The 26343-nt window shown below is 39.0% G+C and overlaps 1 protein-coding gene across 1 annotated transcript; it reads left to right on the forward strand.

The window, feature by feature from the left end:
* The first annotated feature begins 801 nt into the window (after positions 1–801).
* Positions 802–20627, forward strand: LOC137273881 (WD repeat-containing protein 17-like). The gene is made up of 26 exons (XM_067806780.1): positions 802–967; positions 3740–4151; positions 4454–4705; positions 5201–5502; positions 6093–6206; positions 7074–7220; positions 7629–7711; positions 8664–8750; positions 9595–9683; positions 10176–10251; positions 10534–10736; positions 10856–11005; positions 11224–11354; positions 11803–11928; positions 12461–12616; positions 12902–12966; positions 13381–13611; positions 14141–14240; positions 15041–15177; positions 16404–16515; positions 16998–17139; positions 17255–17357; positions 17563–17664; positions 18370–18480; positions 19043–19196; positions 20508–20627. Exons 1-26 carry the CDS (start codon positions 851–853, stop codon positions 20625–20627), a joined length of 3822 nt encoding a protein of 1273 aa, XP_067662881.1. The 5' UTR covers positions 802–850.
* Positions 20628–26343: the final 5716 nt, after the last annotated feature.

Below are 26343 nucleotides of genomic sequence, written 5' to 3' on the forward strand. Positions count from 1 at the left end.
GTCACTTTGGTGACAAATGACAGCAGCGCAACTACAGACATGAACTGTTTCCTGAGGGATTAACTGATCAATATCGTTTGGACCTGAGCTTGAAAGGATTAAACCGTGACATTAGTCATGAACTATTGCAATTTTTAAATAACAAAGATCTTTTTGAGTTCCGAAATCTATTGCAGCATGTATGTCCACATACACGTTACTGCAAGTAACTACGATAAGGTTTATATGTGATAAAACCAGTGTGGATATTACGATTTTGAGAAATCACTCTCTCACCCTTTATGAAATCAGATTGTTAGTAGTGTTTCTCCAGTGTTCGCTAAAACTGAATTTTTATGGGTTTTTTGGGTTTGTTTTTTTTCAAAAAAGGTGTTCCCTTTGAATTTGGGTGTAATTTATCAGAGCAAGATTCAATGACAACAGAATCTGTCCAAGTCGGGCATTATGTTCATGATGATAATCAATAGTTTACATATTTTATTTGACAGTAATGTGGTCTGTAGTCATTTGCATGTTAAACCATTACTGTCAGCACGTTTGAAAGTTATTCTATTGTTTCAGTGAGTAGAATAAACTGCTAATTTGTTTGTGTATTCATTATCCAATTTTCATGTTCATTCCCAAATATTCATGTGTGTCATGTTATTCTGATGAGGGATTCGTTGCAGCACTCTACGTGAGGTAAAGTGGCAGTGTCATTTATGTGTTACTGTGTAGCAGTAGCAATAACCAAGTCTCTGAAAATACTAAACATCCATTGCAAATGTGAACAATGCTTTCCACCTTTCGTTATGGTTTCAGCATGAGTGTGACAGGCAACAGGAGGTACACATAGCAGGAACGCAGGACGATGGTGAAGCAGGTGGGGCTGCTGTCAGCGGGCTGTCAGCCCTGGAACCATGATGTCTGTGACTCCAGTCATGACCGTTTTGCATACTGTGCTACTTTGGCGATATATGTCTACCAGGTGTGTCTGCTCTGGGCCCCTCACTCTTACTTCAAATGTGTGTGTCCTTTTACATAACTGCTACTCCATGTGAGATTGTGACCAGTCCTTTGATAATGTATAAATCAAAGATATTGCTGTAATATCATAAGGTTTCCCTCCTGCTTTCCCTAAGATTGAATCCGTGTGATAAATTTTGGCAGTCTCCTCTCTGTTTGCTGTGTCTGTCTTTTTTTTCCCTTAATCTCACCACTTCCTCACATCCCCTCCCCAGTTATCAATTACCAATTCCTGTCATCATAATCAGGTGATCAGTAGTGCTGATGGTCGCTCACATTATGCAGATTGGTAATCAGAGCTCAGTGATCGATCAATAATCAATTGTAATCGTTAATGCCATCCCAAGTCTCATGTGAGCAATAACAAGACACAACATAACATTGTACAAACGACACAGACACCCATTTATACCACAAGTAAGATGATCAAGGACAATTCCTGTTGAGACACACCCGAATATATTATTTACATTGCAGTTTTTCAAGTCAGGATGTCCTACTTTAACATGAAATAAATCATACTTTACAAAGTGTGATATTATGTTTAATTTTATTTTTTTATTAGTATTTTTAAATTAGTCTCTTGAGCCCATTGATAATCGCTGATGCAAGAGAATTTGATTGATTGACCAATTATTTGATCTGTGGCTCCAACAGTTGTGCTCAGTGTGCTTAAATCAGGATATCACTAAGATAACATGTATGGTGCCAAAACTATCATTTCCCCATTACTATTGATATTGCTCAGTCTATATTAATAAATCATTGTGTTAAAGATTCTGCAGGTAAGTCTGTATATAAGTTACAAGGTAGGTGAGTCAGACTGCACCAGTTTAGATAAAAAAAATTGATAATGCGGTTACTTGAATTATAAGGTTAGATAGCATGTTAAACAATGTGCAGCGTAGCAGTGAGCTTCTCATAAGTAATGTCTGCTTATGTCATTTGTATCTGGCTGAAATCAATTATCACAAGTAAAACATGAAACAGTCTGTTCTCATACCCATAAATCAGCTGTGTAGTTTGCACACAGTTTGATATCAGGGGTCAAATTGATATATGTCAGTGCAGTCTGTGCACACAATCTTGTGGCGTTTTAAGCAAGGCCAAGGTTACTGTGATGGGTCATAGGTAATAGTGTACAAGTTGAATTTGCGAGACACCTTGTAATTTGGAAAGTAGCTGGCACCAATAGGCATTGTCTGCTCAGTAAGCACAAACACTGTTGATATGTTACCTTTGTAACAAACAATCTTGTAGTCCTTATGGTATGAGCATTAAGAAGAAGAGGCACACTTTGTGTTTTAGAATTACGTAGCTGGATTGGCTAAAGGGACAACCCTTATTACAAAAAAGACAAATGCTTGATGTCCTGTTGTAATTGACAAATGTGTGACAAAAGTAGAAAGCTGACTTTTTAGAACTGGGTGCAAGCATTTAAGACCTTGGATAGAAAAAAGGTCCTGAATAGAGAATGCACTAAATGTCTGAATGCAGTGATATTTAACACTTGTAATGTACCAATGTGAATTCTCCACAATAACCATAGGGACAATCACTCCTGATACTTTGAAACCATAATGTTTGTCTCCTGGTGCAAGATGTGAGTAGCCTTGTCCCGATTCCTTGAAATCCCAGTGGGTCACAGTTATGATCATGAATGAGGCACTAATGAAGAACATAAAGGGCATGCTGGGCCAAGTGTCTAAGGCGCCAGGTGAGTGATCCAGTAAGCATGGTAAGCTTGAAGTGTCCGGGTCGAGCCCACCTGTGCCCAAGTGTAAAAACATGGGAGTCAGTTTTATGTGCAGACTCTTTCGGTGTTGTCACTACCCCTAGTGTGCAGTACACAACCCTGTGCACTTAACAGAACCCACAAATACGTGACCAGATGGTGGCCAGATGAATATGTGCAAACACCTATTTGTGGGTACAGCAACATGCAGTAATTTAGGACAAAGTATTGTGGGTATGTGTCTGTCACAGTCCATCCAGTTGTGAATGGGTACCTTACAAGGATGGGAAAGCCTTTAATGACTCCGTGCATCTAGTGAAGATGTATGATCCCCAGGGACTTGAGAATGATAATACGATGTGGTGTTGAGGTTGATCTGATGATCAAGGGGGAAAAGATGCAAGCACAAGTTGCATGAATATGTGTGCTATATAAATATCCTATGATATGATCACAGAGTTTAAAGCACTTTCAGATTCCACTGAATATGAAGAAAATGTACTGAAAATAAAGTATAGCAACTCATCTGTGTGTGGAAGTTCATTTTCAATTCATTTGGTATGTCGAAGAACAAAAAAAGCATAACATGGTGCAGCCAATATTTTAGCTGTGTAGCTGATTTACTCATTCATTCACCAGATGTGGAATTACAACAAAAGAAACCATAACATATGTTTTACGCAAGACACGTTTTAGTAATCATTTACAAACATAATGGAGTCTGTAGTATTCAGTGTGGTAACCTAGTGGTGTTCGCTCATCATGCAAAAGAGCCTGCTTTCACCCCCACATCTGTAAAATGGGTTCAGCCCATTTCTGGTGTTTCCCAATAGAGTATTGCTGGAATATTTCAAAAAGAGGCATAAAAGTAAACTCAGCCACTCTGTCCTTATTTTCTATATCTTGATTTAAATAATTATCATTATTGTTTTGTTATTACTATAATTATGATTTTTAGACATCAAATGACAACCAACCTTCATGGTGTTAATATTTCAGCTTGACAGACAATTCAACGAATTCAAGCTGGTGTCTATTATGTCAGAACACAAAAAGACCATCACAGCCTTCAGTTGGAACCCACGCAACCCAGACATCTTCGTCAGCTCAAGCGCTGACCACAAGCTCATCGTCTGGAACATTTCCGAACAGAAAGTGGTATCATTGTTGTCAAATACCAAAGAGGCCCCTTGCTCTGTAGGCTGGTGTCCATATGATACAGATATCATTTCCTTCATTTCATCCCGAGGGCCCATGTACTCCTGGAACTACAAGTTGGACAATGGGGTGACAGTGGTCAGGGAGGCACAGAGTTTCAACAGTGATGTTTGTCAGCTGCGGTGGCACCCCAAGAGTCTTGGCAAAGTGGTGTTTGGTCATGTGGATGGGAGCATATCAGTTTGTAACATAGGTAGACTTTCATCCTAGTCCTTTGGGGTTTCAGGGTAAAACAATTTGATGGGTTTTATAGCTTGTTTCAGATGCATGATCTGTTTTGAACATATCTGATGAAATTGTCAAGTACTTACAAGCATATTCCTCAGGGAGTTGAGAATGCTAAACAACTAACCAGTGCATTATGTGAGCAATTCTGAGTGTACTTTAGGGTGTTGATTTGTCTCATAATGATTATACACATTGTTAATTTTTGTTGCTTCCGCTGCTGCTGTTGCTGATGCAGATGCTTTTATTATATGTGGCATCTGTTTTCAGGTTCCAAAAGTAGGAAGCATGTGTTCAGGCCTGATGACCTGGAGGATTCAGAGGAAGTGGATCCTGTCACATCACTTGAGTGGGACCCGTTGTCTGCAGAGTACTTGCTGATGGCTAACCTCCACTATGGGGTGCGGCTGGTGGACACACAATCCCTGGTGGTCATCATGATGTTCCAGCTCCCTAGTGCTGCAGCTCACATTCAGACTCTATCTTGGGTCAGTGGGGCACCTGGCATGTTCCTTACAGGGGGTGAGTAGCGGTCTTGGATGTTCTTCCAGAGGGAGTTAGACATGTCACCTGGATGTCCCGGAAGTGGGAGTAGAACAAAGTATCTGGTATCTTACTACAAGGGAAAGTAAAACAGGATGCCTTTTGGTCCCAGAAAGGGCAAGTAGAACAGTGCATCGGGTTGTTCCTGAAGAAGGATGTATATGAGAGCACCTGCTTATTCCTTAAGGAAAGCAGAACACACCTTTAACATCATCCTTGTTTGGTGACAATAGAATGGGACACCTGCATGTTCCTAAACCTCAAAGAAATCTTTGCACAGGCTTGTTTCTTAATGTTCAGATTGGCATGGGCACATGCAGTGTATAAGTAGAAGCTATAAGCTTCAAGGAAAACTAGCCTACATTTTATGACATTACTGCTAGTTATGACTGCTGATGATGTTTCAATTACATGTCATGTAGATGAGTATAAGCAACAGCACCAACACTAACTTTGGCTTGATCATGTTCCCAGATTCCCACCATGGCACATTACGGATATGGAATGTCTCAAAAAGCACACCAATTGAAAATGTCCGCTTGAAGAAAACAGGGTTCCATGCCCTGCAGGTAGTCTACAACCCATACACAGAAACTAAAGAAGAGAATTCTTCACGAGAAAAGTTTATATCATCAACCAGTCAGGCTATGGCGCCGTCCAAGACCACCCAGTCTAACTTTGCCCTGCCCCCGGCCAGGCTGGTGTGTACATTCAAGGATGGGGGTGTCGGCTTATATGACCTAGGCAGGCGGAGGTGGAACTTCTTAAGAGATCAGGTATGTCAGTGCCAGGCTTTAACATAAATAACTTGAAATTGTGTAGAAAAATGCTCATGATGTTGATCGCAGGATTGTCTGATTCAGACTTATTTACAGATTGCCGCCAAACTAAAACCACTCACTCACTCACTCACTCACTCACTCACTCACTCACTCACTCACTCACTCACTCGCATAATTAAGAATAGAAAACTGAGAGTTCACCAAAATATTCAGAAAGAGTATCAAGTTACATCTGTAGTTGTAGTGAATGTATAATATAGTACTGTTAAGATATAGAACCTTTGTAGAGATCCAGGTTAAAGCTGGTGTTCAACCATCCATACTTGATGTTTACATGGCAGCTAGCATCATCATGTGGTAAGGCTCATTTACCTGTTGGTGTGGGATGATGGGGTAGGCACTTTCTCATCATGCCTGAGGTATGGGTTTGATCCCATCATGTATTGCCTGTACCTATTGTTCCCAACCATGATATTGCTGGAATATTGCTAAAAACAGAGTAAAACTTAACTCAGTCAGTCACTTATTGGTGCACATCATTGTCTTCTAACTGTGTGGAATATGCAAGTACTAATATATTTCAGGGACATATGGAGACGATATTTGACTGCAAGTTTAAACCAGATGATCCTGACAGGTTGGCCACCGCAAGTTTTGACGGAACAATCAAAGTGTGGGACATTAATACAATGAAAGCAGTGAGTAAGCAGTTGACATGCAGAGTTATGAGTGCAGGCTATGTTCTTCACTTAGGATCATATTGTATCTTATTACCAACTCTAGTTCTGTGTCAGAGAAAGAATGTTGTTTTATGACACAGTTATCAAAATCACAGCTCTGTCATCTCAGCCTAAGCATAAATCCACTGTTTTTGGTTATTATGAGACAAATCCATACTGTAACATACATCGTCATTGATAGCATATATTTATAGGTATAAAGCTTATAACACCAACCTTTTTTGGCATCTGGGAGAAAAGAGAGAGTTACACTAGCGGCAGAATCATTGTATGTGATGTCTTGAGTATGAGTGGCATTGCGACATCAACAACCATTCATCTTTGAGAAAAGGAATTCCTTTCATGAAAACTTCAGACATTCTGACAAAGGCACAGATGGTCCTGTTGTAAAAATCAAAAGTCACACTTTTCTCTCTGCAGAGTTGTGTACCTTGACACAACCACAAGGTATCAATCACAGTTTGCCCTGATTTTGTTTCTACGTTTGTCAGCACTATACCACTTAATGCAGTGGGGTGGTAGCCTAGTGGTTAAAGTGTTCGCTTGCCATGCCGAAGACTAGAGTTCGTTTACCCACATGCTTACAATTGGGAAAGCCCATTTCTGGTGTCAACTGCCATAATATTTCTGGAATATTGTTAAAAGCAGTGTAAAACTAAAGTGAAAAATTTCCACAAAGACCTTCATTACTTATGGCTTGTTTAAGCTAACATGCCATCTTGTGACTGGGATACTGTTGAATACGGTTTTAAAGCAAGCTCAACTCCTACCCCTGCCGACAATAATGTCTCTAACATGTATGACTCAAGTGTGTTTGTCTGCTAGGTGTTCTCGTCCGTTGGTAATGAGGGTGTGATATATCATATATCATGGGCCCCTGGAAACCTGGACTGTATAGCAGCGTGTACTTCCAAGAATGGGGTGTTCATATGGAACATCCGGAAAGGGAAGGTCATCAAGAGATTCAATGAGGTGATGAACTGTTTGTTTCTTTGTTTTAGAATGTAATTGTTGTTTACATCTTCAGTCACCAATACTCCTACTGTGTAGCAGGATCCTGTGTTTGGACCGGACTGTCCAGTGAGTGATACTATGAGGAATAATCAGTGAAAACTGACTGATGCTCTTTCAGCCTATTCCTGTTTTGATTATTTGCAGTGAATGATACTTGATACTGACATGATGCGGATTAAATATAACCAATTACTTGCTCCCTTTATCCCCCAATCACCATTTTCTCAACCTGTTTGTGGTGATATCATGTGACCTCATGCTTTCATGTCAAAGTGAAGAATTACTGTACCTGTGTCTAGGTAGGTTATTTTGTTTGCTTTCCATTAATCAAAGCAAATGATAAATCAAGTGTATGTTGTATGGCAGCATGGGAAGAACAGTGTGTACTCAGTCAGCTGGAGCCAGAAAGACTCCAAGAGGATAATGTCTTGTGGTGCTGATGGATATTGGTAAGATTTCACTTAAGAGAGACATGTCTCATAACATCAGAAAGCTGAGGAATGATAATGGCCAGGTATACATTAGTGATCACAGGTTAGAAAATATTATTGTCCACTGACTGAGTCAAGTGAATTTTCATTTTAGGCAGTCAAAATTAGTTCTTTGATTGGCTTTCTAGAAGTTGGAGGATGATAACAGAGATGGTATGCAGGATTATGTAAGCTGATTGGAAGATAATTGAAGATGTAACTGTACATTATCCCTTCTGTCCATCACCTCACTACTGGCTTTCCAATAGTGTCTTTATCACCTGTGTAAACACCTATGTACATCACTTCCTACTTGCTGCCCATCAACATCCTTAATCTCTTCTGTATGAAACCATGCACATCTTCTACCGGCTTCCAATGAACCTAATTAATCCTGAATACTGTATGTGTTATATACTTTATATGTCGAAACGTCACATACATGAAATAAAGAAGTTGTACATCCATAAATATCGTCCTTATCCTTAATCAGTAATCAGTATTGTCTGTCCCTATTTGTCTGTAAGCCAGTACATCATTTGGAGGTCAACATCTTTGGAGGTCCATCTTATAGTGCAAATTCTTGTCCTGTTACAGAGCTGTCTGGTAACAAAGAGTGTTTAGTGTGTCTAACTAGGTTGCTGTGTTTATTCCACTGACTCTGTTTTTACTTTTAATACTGCTGCATTAATCCTGAGTGAAACTGATAGGATAAAAACAACAGTTTGAATTCTTTGTTTTGAATGTATTGGATACATATCACCTAGCTTCCTCATACATCACAGACATGTAAACAGTGGGCTACCATTACTGTATTGTTTGTTTAGATCGTTACTTGTAATCATCATGGTCGCTGTAAATCCCTTTGCATTACAGTAAAGCAATGTGACTATCTTCATCTTGCATACCCATGTTGTGTCTGTGTTGCCAGCATTGTGCGGCAAGTGGATGGTCAGGTGGTACAGAAATACCGACATCCTGGGGCTGTGTTTGGTGGAGACTGGAGTCCTAACAACAAGTAGGTGTATACTCCTCAGTGAGCTGGGAATGAAGTAACTGTAAAGTAGGCACAAGCATGCTTTGTGAAGATGTGATGTCTTTTTTTAAGGTTTTGTTGTTGTTGTTGTTGTTGTTGCTGTTGTTGTTGCTGTTGTTGTTCTAATTATATCTATGGATTCTCCAGTCATTATATCAGCTTGTTTTTATCAAGTGAGTGAGTGAGTTTAGTTTTATACCACTTTTAGCAATATTCCAGCAATTTCATAGCGGATGATTCAGAAATGGGCTTCCCACATTGTACCCATGTGGAGAATTGAACCCATGTCTTCCACGTGACGTGTGGACTCTTTAGCCACTAGGCTACCCCACTGGCCCAGTTTTTATCAATAATGACATGGTTGTTTACTAGTTGCATTGTGACTTTCTTCAAGTAATATGTGTGGTTACATCTAAACATTCTCCTGTAAATCATATTGTCTTGCTGTTGTCATATGTACATGCTTAGTGATAGGGTTGTGTGTTAGTCGTTGACTTTGTTAAAACAACACAAGCATGATCAGTGTATGTATCGGGACATTCTCCTTTAACTCTTGTCCACTTGTTCTTCATAAGAGTGAGTAAGTGAATATGGTTTTATGCCGCTTTTAGTAATGTTCCAGAAATATCACGGCTGGAGGCTACCAGAAATGGACCTCACATGTTGTACCCATGTGTGTAATCAAACGTGTGCCTTTGGCATGATGTGTGAACACTCTAACCACTAGGCTACCCAGTTCTTTATAAGAAGCCATCTTTGTTGTATATGAATTTGATCTTTAGAGCTCTCAGATCTGTTAACGTTCCCCTTGGTTGTGCTGTTACAGAGATATACTGGCCACTGGTTGTGAAGACAAGTGTGTGAGAGTGTACTACCTGGCTACCAGCAGCGACCAGCCACTTCGGGTCTTCACAGGTACACTCACAGTATTCACACTCTGATGCATTGTGAATAATCACATCTGTGGTGCTCAACACCACCCAGTAGGACTCACACACACACATGATCAAGAACGCATACTCACACAGAGCCTTTCACAACATCAGCTTCATATAACGTTTACATATGTCACTATTATGAGGTAACATGAGACGTGACTTACCTGGATGCAAATATCTGCACCCGTGAAAATGCGGGTTATAATTGGTCTTCAGCAACCCATGCTTGTCATAATATCAAAAGAGGCAACTAACAGGATCGGATGGTCTGGCTCACTGACATATCATCGCAAATGCAGTCGTCAACCCACCTGCTGTTGATCACTGAATTGTCTGCTCCAGAGCTAATTATTAAAGATTGCTGCCATATAACCATATTGTTGCTGAATGCAAATCGGTCAGTGTGTCAGTCTTACATGTTGCTGACCTTGTTGTACATTTAGATGTATCTGCTGTTCCTTTCTTCAAGGACATACAGCGAAGGTGTTCCATGTGCGATGGTCGCCACTGAGAGAGGGGATTTTATGCAGTGGATCAGATGATGGGTAGGTTTATTACTCACCATATCACCTGACATACAAGTATGATGGTCTTAATTTAGGATTTCTTACTTGGATCGTATAGTGATTCCTCTGGAATTTTCAACTACAATAATATTCACAAACTTTCTGCAATATTAACCATATCTTGGATATTTACAGAAAAGTATGAGTTGTGTTCAATGAACATGCTAGATATTTTGAAGAACTATGTTTAATGTATCCACAGAAACTTGGTTTGCACTTGATTTGCACCAAAACTTTAACATTATGATATGTTTGTGTCAGCACAATACGGGTGTGGGACTACACACAGGAGCAGTGTATCAGTGTCCTGTGTGGACACACTGACCCCATCCGAGGTCTGCTGTGGAACACAGAGGTACCATACATGCTGATCTCTGGCAGCTGGGACTATTCAATACGGATCTGGGACACACGAGATGGAGCCTGTATAGACACAGTGTTGGACCATGGAGCTGATGTGTATGGTGAGTGAGTGAATGTGATCACCTATCTGAGCCTCCCCAGAAACACCAGTATGGGCTTAACATACATGTTCTAATGCATCCAGACTTATCAACTGAAATATAAATCCTTTTTGTTCCAGGTCTGACTTGTCATCCAGAGCGGCCTTTTTTGCTAGCTTCCTGTTCAAGGGATTCCACAGTGAGACTCTGGTCCTTGACCTCTCTCATTCAGCCAATAGAAATACACATACTAGCAGGGAAGCCAATCAGTGATGTTGTTGGTGTTTCAGGTAAAGAAACAGCATCATTGCAGACTTGACCTTAACAAAAACACATCAAGGGAGATAAATCTTCTGTAACACATATTGTATCTCCCTTTATGTAGGTGTAGAAAATGGGAGTTTCTGTGGATATTTATAACTGGATGAAGTTGCACCCTGTTTCTTTACTTTGAATGACACAAGAAACAACAAGTAATTTACATGTACGGTGCTGATGATTGTTACAGACTCTGCCATGTCGCTGGGAACGTCACCCATGTTGTCTGGGAGGGAATCAAAGGAACTGAGACAGCGCTTAGAAAACATGCCAGGGAACGCTATAGCCAATCAGATCAAGTTCTTCTCCAAGTTCTTTGCTGTAAGTGCAAGAAATACCCAGATACCTGTTGATATCATTTTTTTTTCAGTTAAATTGCAGAAAAGAATTTTGAGAAACAGAATCTGCCTGAATAATCTGAACTCATTGTTCATTCTAGATGCTTGAAAGTGTCCTCTGAGGGGAAATTTTAGCATCTGAAATGAAGGTAGAAATGTCTGTCCAAATTCATGCTAGACATTAGTGACACTGAAAACTGAAGTGCTTTGCTCGAAATACCAAATTACTAGTCACTGAATCACCATGTCATAGGACGTCAACAAATCTAAATTGTCTTGATCCTGAATGACATCCTAACATGCCATGTGTTCAGAGCCAGGAAAATACGATATATTCCATATATGCCAACAAAGACATGAAGTTGAACATTTGATGTGATCTCATGAAACAACATTGAATAAGTCTGAATGAGGTCAGAATGATATTTCAGCAACCAACCGGTACCAACAACTTGTGGGAGTTAGTGTCTGTTGTGATGGGGGCCACCAACACTCTGCTGTCTCCAGAATACAAGACAGGGATCATGCACAGCAAACACCTCACCATGTACAAGGCGGTCAGTTAAACTTTATGAATTTGGTCTTAGATGTAGGGTGGATGTACATGCCCAGTATGATGTTATTTGAATTTAATTATGTAAGGACACGAGTGCAAAAGCAAGTTTCTTCCTTTGACCAGAGACAAATAATGTTGTACTTAGACAATCGCTTTAGAACGATGTTCTGAAATACTTTGGATCAGTTCAACTTTGTTGGCAATTTGAAGCAATCAGTCAGAATCACAGCCTTCCCCTTTCTGCTGGCAACCCATGAAGGTCCAGGGTAGATTAGGTCTTCAGCAACCCATGCTTGCCACAAAAGACAACTATGCTTGTCAGTAATAGGCGACTAACAGGATTGGGTGCTCAGGCTTGCTAACTTGGCTGACACATCGTCAGTTCCCAAATGCGCTGATCAATGCTCATGCTATTGATCGCTGGATTGTTTGGACCAGTTTTGAATATTTACAGACCGCAGCCATGTAGCTGGAATATTGCCGAGTGTGTGTAAAACTAAACCCATTCAATCACTCACATATTGTGCTGGCAGTCTGATGCCCAGGAGCTGGAGATGGTGAAGATGTCTCGGCATGGTAGTGGTATCGGCGCCCCCAGCAAAGAGGAGTCTCTGAGGGAGGCAGCCGCTGTCCACATCAAGCTGGGCAACATCCAGCGCTACTGTGAGCTCATGGTGGAAGTGGGTGAGGTAAGTACAACATACAGAACTACATACAATAGGAAGTCAGTATCTATTTTGATGTGAAATGGAACTCAAGGAGTTACGTCTGTCTTGTGTATAGATATACTGTCGAATCATGCAAGGTCAGAGCAAATATAGAATGATGATGCCGGTAAATTGTTACAAAGGAAATTACTGTCTTTTTGTCTTGTTTTTGCATCTGTCATGAAGAACAAGTCTTTAAGAAGCACATAAAATGTATCTCCTGTAATGAGTGTCAAATATACAGCTCCAGTACATTTGTTGTTTCAGTGGCACAAGGCTCTCATTGCGGCTCCTGGTGTTTCCATGGCATACTGGAAATCTCTTGCTGGAAGGTGAGACATTGCATGCTAGTGTGAGACATTCTGTGACTGAATATGTCCGCTGAGGGAAGAGGGATTCTGGGCTATAATTTGTCCCTTGGAACCTCAGATGAAGGCAAGAGTTGACCATATAGAAAGGACTTTTCAGGATTGATAACTTGCTCAGGTGCTGTTATAATCTGGCAACATGGATCACTGTGTATAGTATTATCCTGGCTCAGGCAGTATCATTGTTCACAATATTGATCCTGTATTGTCTGTTCCAAGCTGGATCATTGCTCACAATATTGATCACTATATTGTCTGGCCCAGGTTTGGTTAATTACAGTCTACCCATTAAATTATGGGAATATTGCTGAATATGTCAACAACAAACTAATTAAAAATTACAGTTCTATTTTAAGTTCTATCATTCTGCTTATCAAGATATGCACAGTCTCTGATGTCTGAAGAGAAGGATGATGCTATCCCATTGCTGGTAGCAACCAGTAACAGTGAGGCACTTGTAGACTACTTGTCATCTCAAGGACAGATGATTGATGCATTACTGACCGCCCAGGCAGCCTGCGAAGGTTTCTACCCACAACATGTAGGGACGTCATCAGCACCTAGCTCTGCTGTCAATGGATGTGACTCACCCTCAGAAGATCAGCTCAGGTAGGAGAAGTTAGGATGCTCAGCTGACATTTTCTCATGATCAGTCAATTCTATATGCCGGCAGAATTAGGAGGTTCAGGAACTTCGACAGACTCAGGGCCTGTTTCTTCATGGAAGCGCCCCATGAAGGTCATGGGTTAGAATAGGCCTTCAGCAACCCATGCTTGCCATAAAGAGCGACTAAAACTAAACTCACCCACTCACTTCATGGAAGCTTTTGACTACATCTTTAATGGACTAAGCAGAGTAACGAGCTATTAATTGGAAAGGACTCAGTAAAAAATCATTATGTTTAAAATTTTAATTTTAATTTTAATTTTAATTTTAATGCATGGATGAGTTAGGCCCAAGTAATTCCCCTACTAAACTGCATATTACATTAAAACTAAGAGTTGTATTATGCTCAGATAGATACGTAGCATGTTCTTCCTTAATTCATTTTAAAATTTTGACCTCTATGAAGAGCAACTGATTGTCTGAGAGAAATACAGTATGATGTTGAATGTCTGAATTAACATTCCTGTTCCAGCCTGGTGCGCCATGCCACCACCCAGCTAGCCAAGTGGTACTACAACAACGGTCTTCCAATCTTAGCGGCCTGCTGCCATATGGCTGTGGATGACTGCCAGGTACTGTTGCATCATAGAGTGATCCAACCAGATCTGGGTTAGAATTAGTCTTCAGGAATCCATGCTTGTCATAAGAGGTGACTAACGGGATCCAGTGATCAGACTCGCTGACTTTTTGGACAAATGTCATCCTATCTCAGTTGTGTAGATATATGCTCATGCTGTTGATCACTGGATTGTCTGGTTCAGACTCTGTTATTTACAGGTTGCTGCCATATAGCTGGAATATTGCGGAGTGCAGTGTAATACAAGAAACCAACCAGCCAATCATAGCTGATCATATAGTACTTGCTACTGCCATGCCTGGGATTATGCTTTCCTCTTGGCTTAAAGTCAGTACTGTGTTTGAGGGTATTGCTGATGTTAAAGTGGGTGAATATGATTTGTATAACTCAAGACTAGATCAAGCAGCCACACATATATCTGCACCACATGTACCCACGCAGAGAATGCCAATAGTCCTTGACTCCATTTCTACTTACCACATATATTGCAAACTCTGGCAGTTGGTTTAGGAATTTGTGAAGTCATCCAACCTTTAAGTCTTCTTCTGGATCCCATGTTAGTAATGGTTGCTAGCAAACTAATTTCTATTCTTAATGCAACAGAGAAATCTCATTTATGTTTCATCCTGGTGTACATATGCTCCTATTTGTAAAGACTATAATTCTAAGTAAAAATCCACAGACAAGTAAATATTAGTCCACTAGAAAGTCTTGACAGTGTTATAGCTTGTACCAACAGATGATCACTTCATCTCCTTGTTCTGTACATAACATTTCTGTTATGACCCATTTCAGAGTGCCATGTCAAAACTTATCCAAGGCAACGAACTAGAACTTGCAGTTGGGGTGGGCACATTCCTCCATTCAACACCACAGCACCTCTCTGTAGCCACAGAGCTCCTCTCTCGACGATGTGAGGCACTGGGAAAATGGTAGGTGAAAGTTATGTGCACATATATTAGCTCTGTTAGCCTGTCAAGTGTCATGGAATCCCTTGTAATGTGTTTGTGTAATCACGGAAGGGTATCTGAAAGCTTACTTCAGCACAGCCCTGTCAGGATCCTTACTGCCATTGTCTTTTCATGGATTTATTAGGCGGGCAGTAGGGCTGCAACATGTCTCTGTTGAGGTGACTATCACACATATCACAAATGTTGGGTAAGAGTGAGTGGTTTTTTTGTTGATTTTAGCAATATTCAAGCAATACAGCAGGGACATCAGAAATGGGCTTCACACATTGTACCCATGTAATGATCAAACCCATTTTTCTGGCATGAGGAGCCAGTGGTTTAACCATTATGCAACCAGACCACAACTATTGGGTAAAAATTACAACAACAAGTCAGCAGTATACCATGCCATTTAGAAAGTGGTCAAATGAGATTACCACTTGGCTGACTTCCATTTTGTGGATGCCTCAATAGCTGGCAATTAGCTACCTGACTCTGAGGGTCTGGGTTCAAATCCCAGACGGGACTCAACTCAACAATAGTACTAGAGTCTGTACTTTGCTGAGAAAGTGTAATCGCAAATATCATGTGTTTAACAAGTTATTAGTTGATATATTATCTATAATATGTAGTGAAACAATACCAAAATATTTTCTTTGGCATGTTTTGATCATGTTGACAAAGTTAATATACCAGACTACTGTCTACTTGAATATGTAAGAGTGTTCACTATATTCCTGGCTTGGATATTTTTCTTTTGCATGTCTCACTATGATGAATATACCTAAAATTCAGTAGAAACAACTTTTTATAAAATCATGAATGTTTGATTCATTCAAGTAATCATAAATTAACAAACTGAATTTGTGAAGGGATACTGTTAGATTCACCAAATTCACAAGTGAATTGTATCGGCTGTAGTTGGCAGTGTATCTGCTTTGTTTAGTATCGCAATGGGTATGGACAAGTAATTCATACGATAATGTTCACTGAAGTGATTTGAAAGGGGAGACATGTGGTATGTTGTACACATGCCAGGTATTGGTCAGAACTGAAAATTCCTTGTGGTATCTCCAGTGGTACCTGTTCATTTAAAACTGTCAAGATGAAGAGTGTAGTTATACACGTTATATTAGATCCCTTCTCATAAGCAACCATTCAGTTGTAGGAAGTATGTATTGGCATTAAGACTGGACTTACCTTGCTAGGGATCTTGGTGTGGAGCTGTTGAAGACTCTTCCAGATAGTGACCTGCTGTTGGCGAAGCTGTGCGCTCGCTGTGCAGCCAGTATGGATGAGATCAACTTATTACACAAAGCTGTGAGTTAACAGTACAGAAACGTTGTTACATTTTCACAGGGAAATACTTGATTAAGACCAACACTTTAAGTTCATTATCTGCAGTGCTACAAATCGATTATATATATATTCTCTTTATTCTTAAAGTTTCCTCAGAATTTCAATCAAATAATGAACTTGGATGCCAAAGAAGCCTTTTTAAAGGGTTGTATTGCTGCATGACTAGGCAATTCTGGATTATGTATAATGAACCAACTATTTTGTGTGAACCACTTATTCATGGTTCACTGACTGCCATAGATGCATAGGGTGCAAAGGGTGTATGAATGATCTGAATGAATGCTTTACCCCATGCAAAAATTTATACCCCACTTTGGCAACATACCACCATGCATACATGGTAATGTTTTTAAAGGTGACATGACTCAATCAGACAAAAACCTTCTTACACTGAGCTAGGATAATATAGGTTTATATACACACCACATGCTCCTCTTCTGTAGGCTGGTTTCCCCACAATGGATGGCTGTCTGAGGGAGGCTGAGAAACTGAAAACCAAGATTGACTTTTTTAACTGTGTCAAGTACTATCTTATGTCCACCACACCAGAAGCTGGATTAGATGTCGGTCTAGGACATATCAGAAGTGAGTACTTTGTGGTATAAGGTTAACAGAGATAGTCGATGTATGGCTAGTGTTTTACAGCAGATGTGCTCTGGGAGGAATCATAATGGATAATGGTGAATGCTATCTGTTGCAGGTTGTATGGGGAAAGCAGACTGGACAGCCAGTGACGTCTTTGACCTCCTGCAGTTGCTTGGGTGTATGAAGACTGAAAAACTGCAGCAACAGAAATGTGAAAAGTAGGTCCCATCTCACAGAGCAAAGCTGATGTCAGTCATGGGGTAGATGGAATGACGCTAAGCAATAAATGTGATAAAAGCTAGACCTGTAAAATTATGTGACCAAGTTATTGTCACCTTTGATGCTGCATTGTCAAAAAGAAAAAAATAGCTGATTCCTATTGATGATCTCCATTTTTGATTCATCAAGTAACATATGTTTCAGGAAGCGACTTGAGCTACTTGTCTACAGTGCTTACATTGGTGGGTTGGTTGCCATTAGGAGGAAGTACACCCCCATTGTTTCAGCTCTGTTCTCTCATGCTATGTGAGTAAACCTTTCACTGGGTGGTGGCCTGGATGTTTAGCACCACAGTCAGCAATGTTCCAGCTTTATGGTGGTGGTCTATAAATAACAGAGTCTGGACCAGACAATCCTGGCATCAGCAGCATGTGCCTCAATGCCACAGTTTGGATACAATGATGTGTCCACCCAGTCAGCGAGCCTGACCACCCAACCCCAGTAGTCACCTATTATATGACAAACATGGGTTGCTGACGACCAGTTCTGACCCAGGTGTCCTTTCCTAGTGACAGAGGAATTGGGTGGCAGCCTGGTGGTAAGAGGCACTGCAGTCTGCTCAGGTGGTTCAGTCATCTATGTCAGGATCTGGTTCTGGGTTTGAATCCCTGGTTATGTAAATAGCAATCAGCAGCCTGTTAGCTGCTCTGGCTCTGCATCTTCTGACATTACAGCCAAGACATAACTGTAATAATCTTGGTTTTAAGGATAAACTTCAAATTTGGGTCATATATTGGTTAGCAACATTCCGTGTTGGATTCAAGATACAGTCTCGTTTATCTGACATCATCTGTTGCACAGCAAATTGTTGGATTAACGAGGATGTTGGACCAATAATTGAGACTAAATTACCTTTATTCAGTTTGTTACCCTCAAAAGCGTTGGATAAAGCTGATTGTTGGATAAATGGAGGTCGTTTAAGTGACTTGATTGTATGTATTTATCCGACAGAGATCTGATGTCCAAGGAAAGGTTGGACCTCCCCTTTACAGAGGCTGACTTGACCTCGGCACTACAGACATGGAAAGATGCTCAGTGTGGTACTGGACAAACTGACCTCAGGTAGAGGGCCTGTGTAATTGCTAGCACTGTAATCCTGGCTCATCCTGATCATGTATTACCAAAATACATGAAAGTATATGTTCACAGAATTAGCTCACACTTGGTAGCTATCTTATCATTAATATGCATATACGTTACTTTACATTACAGTGTTGCTAGCAGTGATCATGACTTACATATTCATCACATTACAATTACGAATACATTAAGTCACATATACATTAAATTAGCTTTCTCAAAGTTTTAGATAAAGTTTTACACCATTTCTGAAGTCTTCAGTTGTCTAATAGACAGATCTCCAAACGTTCATGAACTGAAGGTTCTTGCCTTTGAATTGGGATCTTTGGGAAATGGACTACAATTATCAGCAAGAAAAGCAAGATTTGTGTGGGTGTCAACTTATTTATTGTGAATTACACGATGTGTATGCTTGCTCCTTGGTGTGCTTAAAGTAATGACAAATTCACAAGGGCACTCACGATGTACATCAGTGTTCCTGTTGATATCATTAGACTCGCTTTAGTTTCTATTTTATCATATTTGATATTGTCTATTTTGACAGAGACGTAAATGCTCAGGGTGCATATGAGTTGTTGATGAGACGTGTTGGCAGTGAAATGTATGTGATAGAATCTGGCCCTGACTGTGTTGCAAGCTCTCAGCTTCCATCTCACTCTGATGTGCACATCTCATGTCTCACCGGACAAAGGGTACAGGTTAGTGCAGCTGTCACCATGTGCAATACAGCCATTGTCCATAATGGTTCTCCAGCATTTGATTCTTGTTCCATGGTTCCCCCAATATCCACTGTGTGTTATTCTTTGAGCTGTTCACAGGTGTTCTTTAAGGTTATGACCCCAAGGAGAGGTAATACAGACCCTTAAGACATTATACTGGTTGATACCTTTCAGTTTACAGCATCAAGACTATTTGATTCTGTTTAAGGAGAAGCTGTGTGCCAGGCCATTTGCTTACAGTTTTATTTACCTCACACATAAATGTCCTTTTCTGATTGGCTGAGTGCTCTTTAAATATTTTCAGTGTACCCTACTTATAAGCAAGTAACATTTCAATGTACCCTGCTAGGAAGGCTGAATTCATTTGGTGCTTTGTGTTAGTAATTCTTTATCTCTAATAACATTGAACCATGTATGATGAATGGAAATTACCAATGTTTGCAGAATGCAAATCAGTGGAGGAGAGACAACTCTAAATATGTGTTTCTTGTTTGCAAAATCTGGCAATGAATACAAAAAGTTTTTAATGGGTGCTTGAATTAATTCAGAAATAACATAGAGGTGTTCAGCATGATAAATGCGTTGTTCAATGGTCCCTGAGTGCCTGTGGGTTGATGTACCCTCCATGTTTGTTTATGTTCCATGAACCTGACGGGCCATTCTCCCTTCCATGATTGACATGCAACATAGGAAATTTCTGTACATCCTATGCGAGTCAGTTATTTGAGATAAAGAATCATTAAAATGAAGTACCAAGTGAAGTCTTACAGTTCAGCATTCGTAATTTGTTGGGTAACGTAGAATATATTGTTGTTTAACCCTAATTCAGCTTAGAATTGTTTGTGTGATGTTTTCTTCTCTCTCATATTAATATTTTCCCTGTATCAGTGACTATAGTGCATTTGGCTCTAAAGCGGATGAATGAATTGCAACCCAACTTGAAAACTAATAAACATATAATACTCAGTGAAACACTGATTATTAGGGTTTGAGTTAGATTACAATATTCATCATCCACTTTTGAGCCAAACAGACTGACTGCAGTGAACAATATTTACTAAGCATGTAGAAAATAGGATCTGCATGTGCAGTCATTGTCAATGTCTGTCGAATATTTTCCTCCGAACACATTGCAGTACAGGTACCTGTATCATTAAATATATATCTCAATACATTCTGTAGCCAATATGCAGCCTATTGTTTACTTTAACATGATTGTTTACCTAAACATGTAAAATGTCTCCAGACGATCTCATTTTGTTTTGTGAAACAGACTGTGTTGTTTTTCAGGGTCTAGCCTTCTTCTTGGAAGATGGGCAGTCAGCACTGTCGGTGAATGAAGCACTGATGTGGGCCAAAGTTAACCCCTTCTCACCTCTTGGATCAGGGATAAGGATTAACCCTTTCTGAGAACATCACCAAGTCAGCATACAGTGTGTTGATAGCTTCATGTGGAACAAATGTTCAGGGCCTAGATTATCAAAGCTCTCTAGCGCTAGCGTAAGTTAATGTTAATGTGTGCCTCTTACCACTATCTTAGTGCTATGAGAGCTTCGAAATCTGGGCCCTGAACAATAGTATGAAATTTTTTCTTACTTTGCATGTACTTATTTGAGTTCTACACATATATGCCAAATCATGCATAATGTTATATCTGTACAGTTGTTTCTGTTAATGCAGGTGTTACGTTGCTTTTGTACTTTAACTGCCGACATAGAATATCATACAAAAGTTTTGAAAATGAAATTAAATGGAGCCTCTGCTATGTACTCAGGAGATAGACCTGATGTTTGATTGAGCTTGTGTTGGGGAACTAAAGTGGCTCGTCAGGAACGCTATGATGCCAGATTATGATTATCCTTTGTGATAGCTGGAACTTCCAAGATAAGAGAATGTGATAAAAAACTAAATCAAAGTTGTTCAGATTTGATCTTTTCTTGTGTGGTGTCCAGTTAACCAAGTCAAAGTGTGTGAGGGTATTTTAGGTGAGGTTCCTTTTAAAGTGCCATGTTGTTCAAACTGATGATTTGGTATCTCATTCTGATTGTTAAGGCTTGAATCCTGGATAGGACTCAAACCCAAATACAAGAATCTGTACTCTACTGATAAAGTGTCACCCGAAGTATAAGAAATGTTGAATGATTTTGTTCATGCATACATTGTTGTTCTGTGATTTACATGTCCGTCCAAACTTTTTGCTTGAAAAAATTACTATGAAGTTGTTACATGTTATACATTGAGAAAAGATCTGACTGTTTGTGTTGATAACTACAAATGTGTAACATAACTGTCTCCATTGTGTTTCGTTTGAACATTGAAAGGGTCACTGATGATTCTATACACCTATTAAAGCTCATCTGTCTGAAGTCTGAGACTGTGTTATCCATGACGTTTGTATTCTTCAGTAGCCCTGAACAATTAAAGGTGTATGATTTGGGCAAGGTGAATAAACATGCTGATAGACAGCATGCTCCATTTATTAAAACATGGTTGGAGTTTTGAAATAATATAGCATTTGTGTGTTTTACCAGAAAATATAGAGTTTGCAACTTTTGTCCAGTAATAAAATTTTATTTGGTCAGCTATGATCAGAGATTAATTGCTGTGACATAAAAATGTCCAGAACATTCTGTAAAACTGCCAAATTTGGATTAGAAGTTTAGCACAGACCATGCTTAGCATCAGTCCCCTTTACTTATATATCCACTTCAAACTCCAGATGCATATACTGAGGGAAAAGAAAAAGGGATCACATGAATGCAGAAGTGTTCCTTTATATTTTTTTTCCAGGCTTTTTCACAAGGTTTGTATGCGATACAAAGTTTGTGAAGAGACCTTGGAAAAAAAATACAGGACCCTATCATAGATATTGCAATATTAAAAAGAAACAAAAATCTTCTTTTTGTTTTTGTTTTTGTGATATAGTTTATTTTGTTAGTTATCCTGGAAAATATGCTTGAAGATTTTTTTCTATAGTTATCATCATGGAAATATACCCAGCATGTTTTGAATACTTGTGTCACCAATCATCAAATTTCAAGTCTTCTTCACAATTTGATTAGACCAGATTATGAAACTTGTCTATCAGTGTTTTTCATTGTGATTCATGGTGTGTTTTACTTTGTTTGTTTGTTTGTTTGTTTGTTTGTTTGTTTGTTTGTTTGTTTGTTTGTTTGTTTGTAATGACCAGATCAGAAATGACTTCAACTGATTGTGTCACAGGAGGGTAAATGTTATACCAATATGTACATGAATATTGTTATGTATCAGAAATAAGTTGTTGTTTCTATATTTTGAACAGATGTATTCATATATAATGATTGTCGAGTGATAACAGCAGAAGCCATATTTTCAGTGGTTAAGGTTCAGATGAAGAGCTACATGTGAAAAAAGATTGCTCACTCTGTGTGGCTCTGATTGGGAAAAGAAGCCACTCACAGCATGGTTGTATTGACATAAAATAGAAAAATGTGATTTTATCTCCTTTTCCAAATATGTGATAAAATCACATTTAATAAAACAGTTGTTTAACTAACTATCGTTAAAGTATTGACACAGTTCACTGTTTATTGCTGAGGGAGGAGTGCAGAGAAAGGCACAGCCAGGTGTTCACAAATGCTCAGAAAGTTATTCATTCATTAAACTGTGCTCTCTCCATGCTTTCTTGCACACCTGGCTGTCCCGTTCTCCCTCATAACAAATAGTGAACTGTGTCAATATTTTAATGATGGTTTGCTAAAGAACTTTTTATTTTAAGGAAAAATATTCTTTGAAAACCTCACGGAGTGGGTATGTTGTTCTGATTGTGATCATCGTTTCATTGAGTATGTTATGTTTATTAGTTTTCCAGTCTAAGTAAACTTAGTCTCAGTGTATTTTCGTTACACTCCACCACTGAGTCTAACAAAACCTAGTAGAAGGTCGCATCAGGTAACCTTTGAGCTACTTATAACCGTCCAATCAAACGCGAGACGGTTAAATAGATTGAACCAATCAAACAACGACTACTATTTAGGGATCGGAGGGACTTTCAAAATATTCAGGGTACCGACACAGATCTCTCCACATACAAAAATCTGTATATAACACAGTTATCTGACCAGCTGTATATAGGCTTTGGGGGTTCTGTTGACATGGTTACCATTAGCAAATATTTCCGCAAGATGACATCCTTGAATATTGCCAAAAACACTATTTTCAGGGACTGTTTACTCACCGTTGTCATGGTTGTAACATGCGCCATGTGCATCACCCAGAAGGGATTGTACACTATATAGCATTCAGAATCGTTCGGGTACAAACCCTTTCGAGATAAAAAGTTCAAAAGGTATGTGCGAATGTCCACTTTCGCGATTTGGTAAGCTGTGTTCTGATTGGTCAAACTCAAAGGTTACCTGACACGACCTCCCATAAGGTTTTGTTAGACTCAGTGGTGGAGTGTAACGAAAAGTACTGAGGATAAGTTTACTTAGACTGATTAGTTTTCGAGCTAGACTGCAATTCATCGGTCCACTTTTCAGCCAGATGGGCTATATGTTAGGCCATGATTTTGGTGATGATCTGTGTCACAAAAAGTTTTGGTGGTACGTTGTGATTTTGTAATGCAGAATGGAGTTTTTGTTTTTGACATTTAGTACTTTTGATTCTGTGACTGGAAAATGTTCTAGATAGATCAGGCTGTGATATGGCTTCTGCAATGGATGAGTTCTTGCATGTTAGACTTTTGAAAACATTTGTCCTCTCACAAGAGTTTGGGGGACAGTTTAATGTACCATGTAATACTGAACATAAGCACAGCCATCCATGAATGTGTGTTTCTTGTTTGTGTGCACATAGAATCTCTTCTATGCAGACCAAAGCTTTAAGACAACTCCCTTCAAAGGGTGTAGCAGTTATGGGAGATGTAATACTAAGCCCTTCTCACACAGAGATCTTCTGGATTAACGTTAAACATACACATGTAAACATTAACTCTAGTTTCAAATCGTAGGATATCACATTGGTTCCTGTTGTTTCTAGCACAGAGCTTAAGTAGAGAGATTAAATTACCTATTGTTAAACCTTCTGAATAAAACTCATATAAGATCACTAAAATCTTGTGTTGTACATTTGATCTGCTTTTCAAGATTGGAAGCAAACATAGCATATTTACTGCAATAGTTTTCCTGTGCATGTCACAGATTTTATTCACAGAAAATAAAATGGACTTATAATGACCTAGTGTTATCAATATGTGAACAGGGTCTTTTGGCAAATGCAGAATTTCTTGAAATGAGTTCAACCTACTAGGTTTGGGTTTATTTATAAGTGGTCCAATTTTCTAACCAGAGCACCCAATTTGCTTACTTTCACTCTCAGGATTTAGAGTGAATACACAGGAGAGGTATTTCTTTACAAGGTTGGAATTACCTTGTCACATACAGTGATGCTATTCATCATTATCTACATAGTAGAACTGTGATGTTTGTAATTTCATAGATCACCAACAAGATGGGTATTGCAACTCTTTTGACATGATATTTTAACAATACAGGGTAGAAAATATTTATGATAATGAATGAATTACTGGTCAATGTCGATATCTGGCCCGGAGAAATTTTATGTTAAGATAAGTAATGCCAGTACCACCTTAGTTATGCCAACTTTGCTATACTTTAAAAAGACTTTCTTTTCCTTTATAGGTTTGTCTGCTTCTTTGCAATATGTATCGGACAATAGCTCATGAAGATAAGGAAACAAAGGTTTCATTTACACATGTATACCTGTAATATTTTATTAGATAGGAAAGTAGGAGACATTAAGATAAATGTCAAACTCACTCATTCACTAATGAGTTGGGGTGTTTTTTAATTTATTTTGGATTGTTGAATTAACAAAACTCTTTATTTTTCACATAGTTTTTTGTTGTTGGAAATAGTAAGAGGAAAGCCATGAAACAGAAAATCAGAGGTAGAAATATAAACTACCAATCTACAAGAATGTAAAGATTTAATAGATAAGACCCAGGACTTGTCCAATTTTTTGTTACCATTACTTTCCAGAAGAATGTAGGATTGTCAGCAGAGTTTGTGGTCAAGAAAGTTATAGCAAGATATCTGTATCTACCCAAACATTGATTTTTTTTAATTGTTTACACTTTGAATGAACTCCTTGGGGTCACATGATGCAACATGTGTTGATGCTCATGTCCTTTCTGTTGTCTTCAGTTCACCTCTGAACCTTCTCAGAGCTGGTAATTAATTTTGGAAGTGTGACTTCTAAAATCTGTTGTGGTGTTACATTTTTTAGTTCATCATTTAAACTTCTGATGGTTTATGTATGCCCTGATTATGCATGACAAAATCATGTGACTTTTGAATCTAGTCAATGTATGATTTCACTCTTTTTCACTACCTATCCCATCTGCAACCAAGTGAATCAATCAGGTTGCCCTAGGAAAATATAGCTGTTGTTCTTATGGACAACTTCATGTTAACTGTCACTTTTATTCTTATGTGTATTTTGTTTTCTGCTTGGCAACATCACGTGTATGTATTGCACAATTAAGTCCATCCTTCCATGAATTGTCACAAGACTGTTTACAGTATGTAGTCTATGTGACTGATTAATGAACATGAAAACAGACTTGTTTACATCTTTTGGGTTCTGGTAATGTATTCACCTGATAACACGATATGACAAACAATGATATATGTAAACAGACACAAACATTTTTAACATATATTTGACTCCTGGGACTAGGAATACTTCAGAGATATTCAAATGACATATTGTTACTAAGATACATTATGCATATTTGCTGTTCATCATCCTCAAAAAATGGGCACAACTTGTAGATAGAAATAACGTTTTTGTATGTGACAGGACTGAAAAATTGCACTAAACAGCATATTAATTATTTAATGATTCCAAAATGGACTGCCAAACAGACAAGAAAGCTGAATTCATGCTGAATTTGCAGAATGAGTTGTGAATTTACAGAGGCTTAACTGTAGTCACCCACCTAACGATTTGATGTAGAAATCTATTGTAGTATGTGTCATCTGGGCTACAGGGAAAGTACAATTTATTGGTGTTTAGATATCGTTAGTTCTGATCCAACGCCGTCCATATTTTATGTCTAAAA

Source organism: Haliotis asinina, chromosome 2 (assembly GCF_037392515.1).
Source record: "Haliotis asinina isolate JCU_RB_2024 chromosome 2, JCU_Hal_asi_v2, whole genome shotgun sequence".
Taxonomy (NCBI): Eukaryota; Metazoa; Mollusca; class Gastropoda; order Lepetellida; family Haliotidae; genus Haliotis; species Haliotis asinina.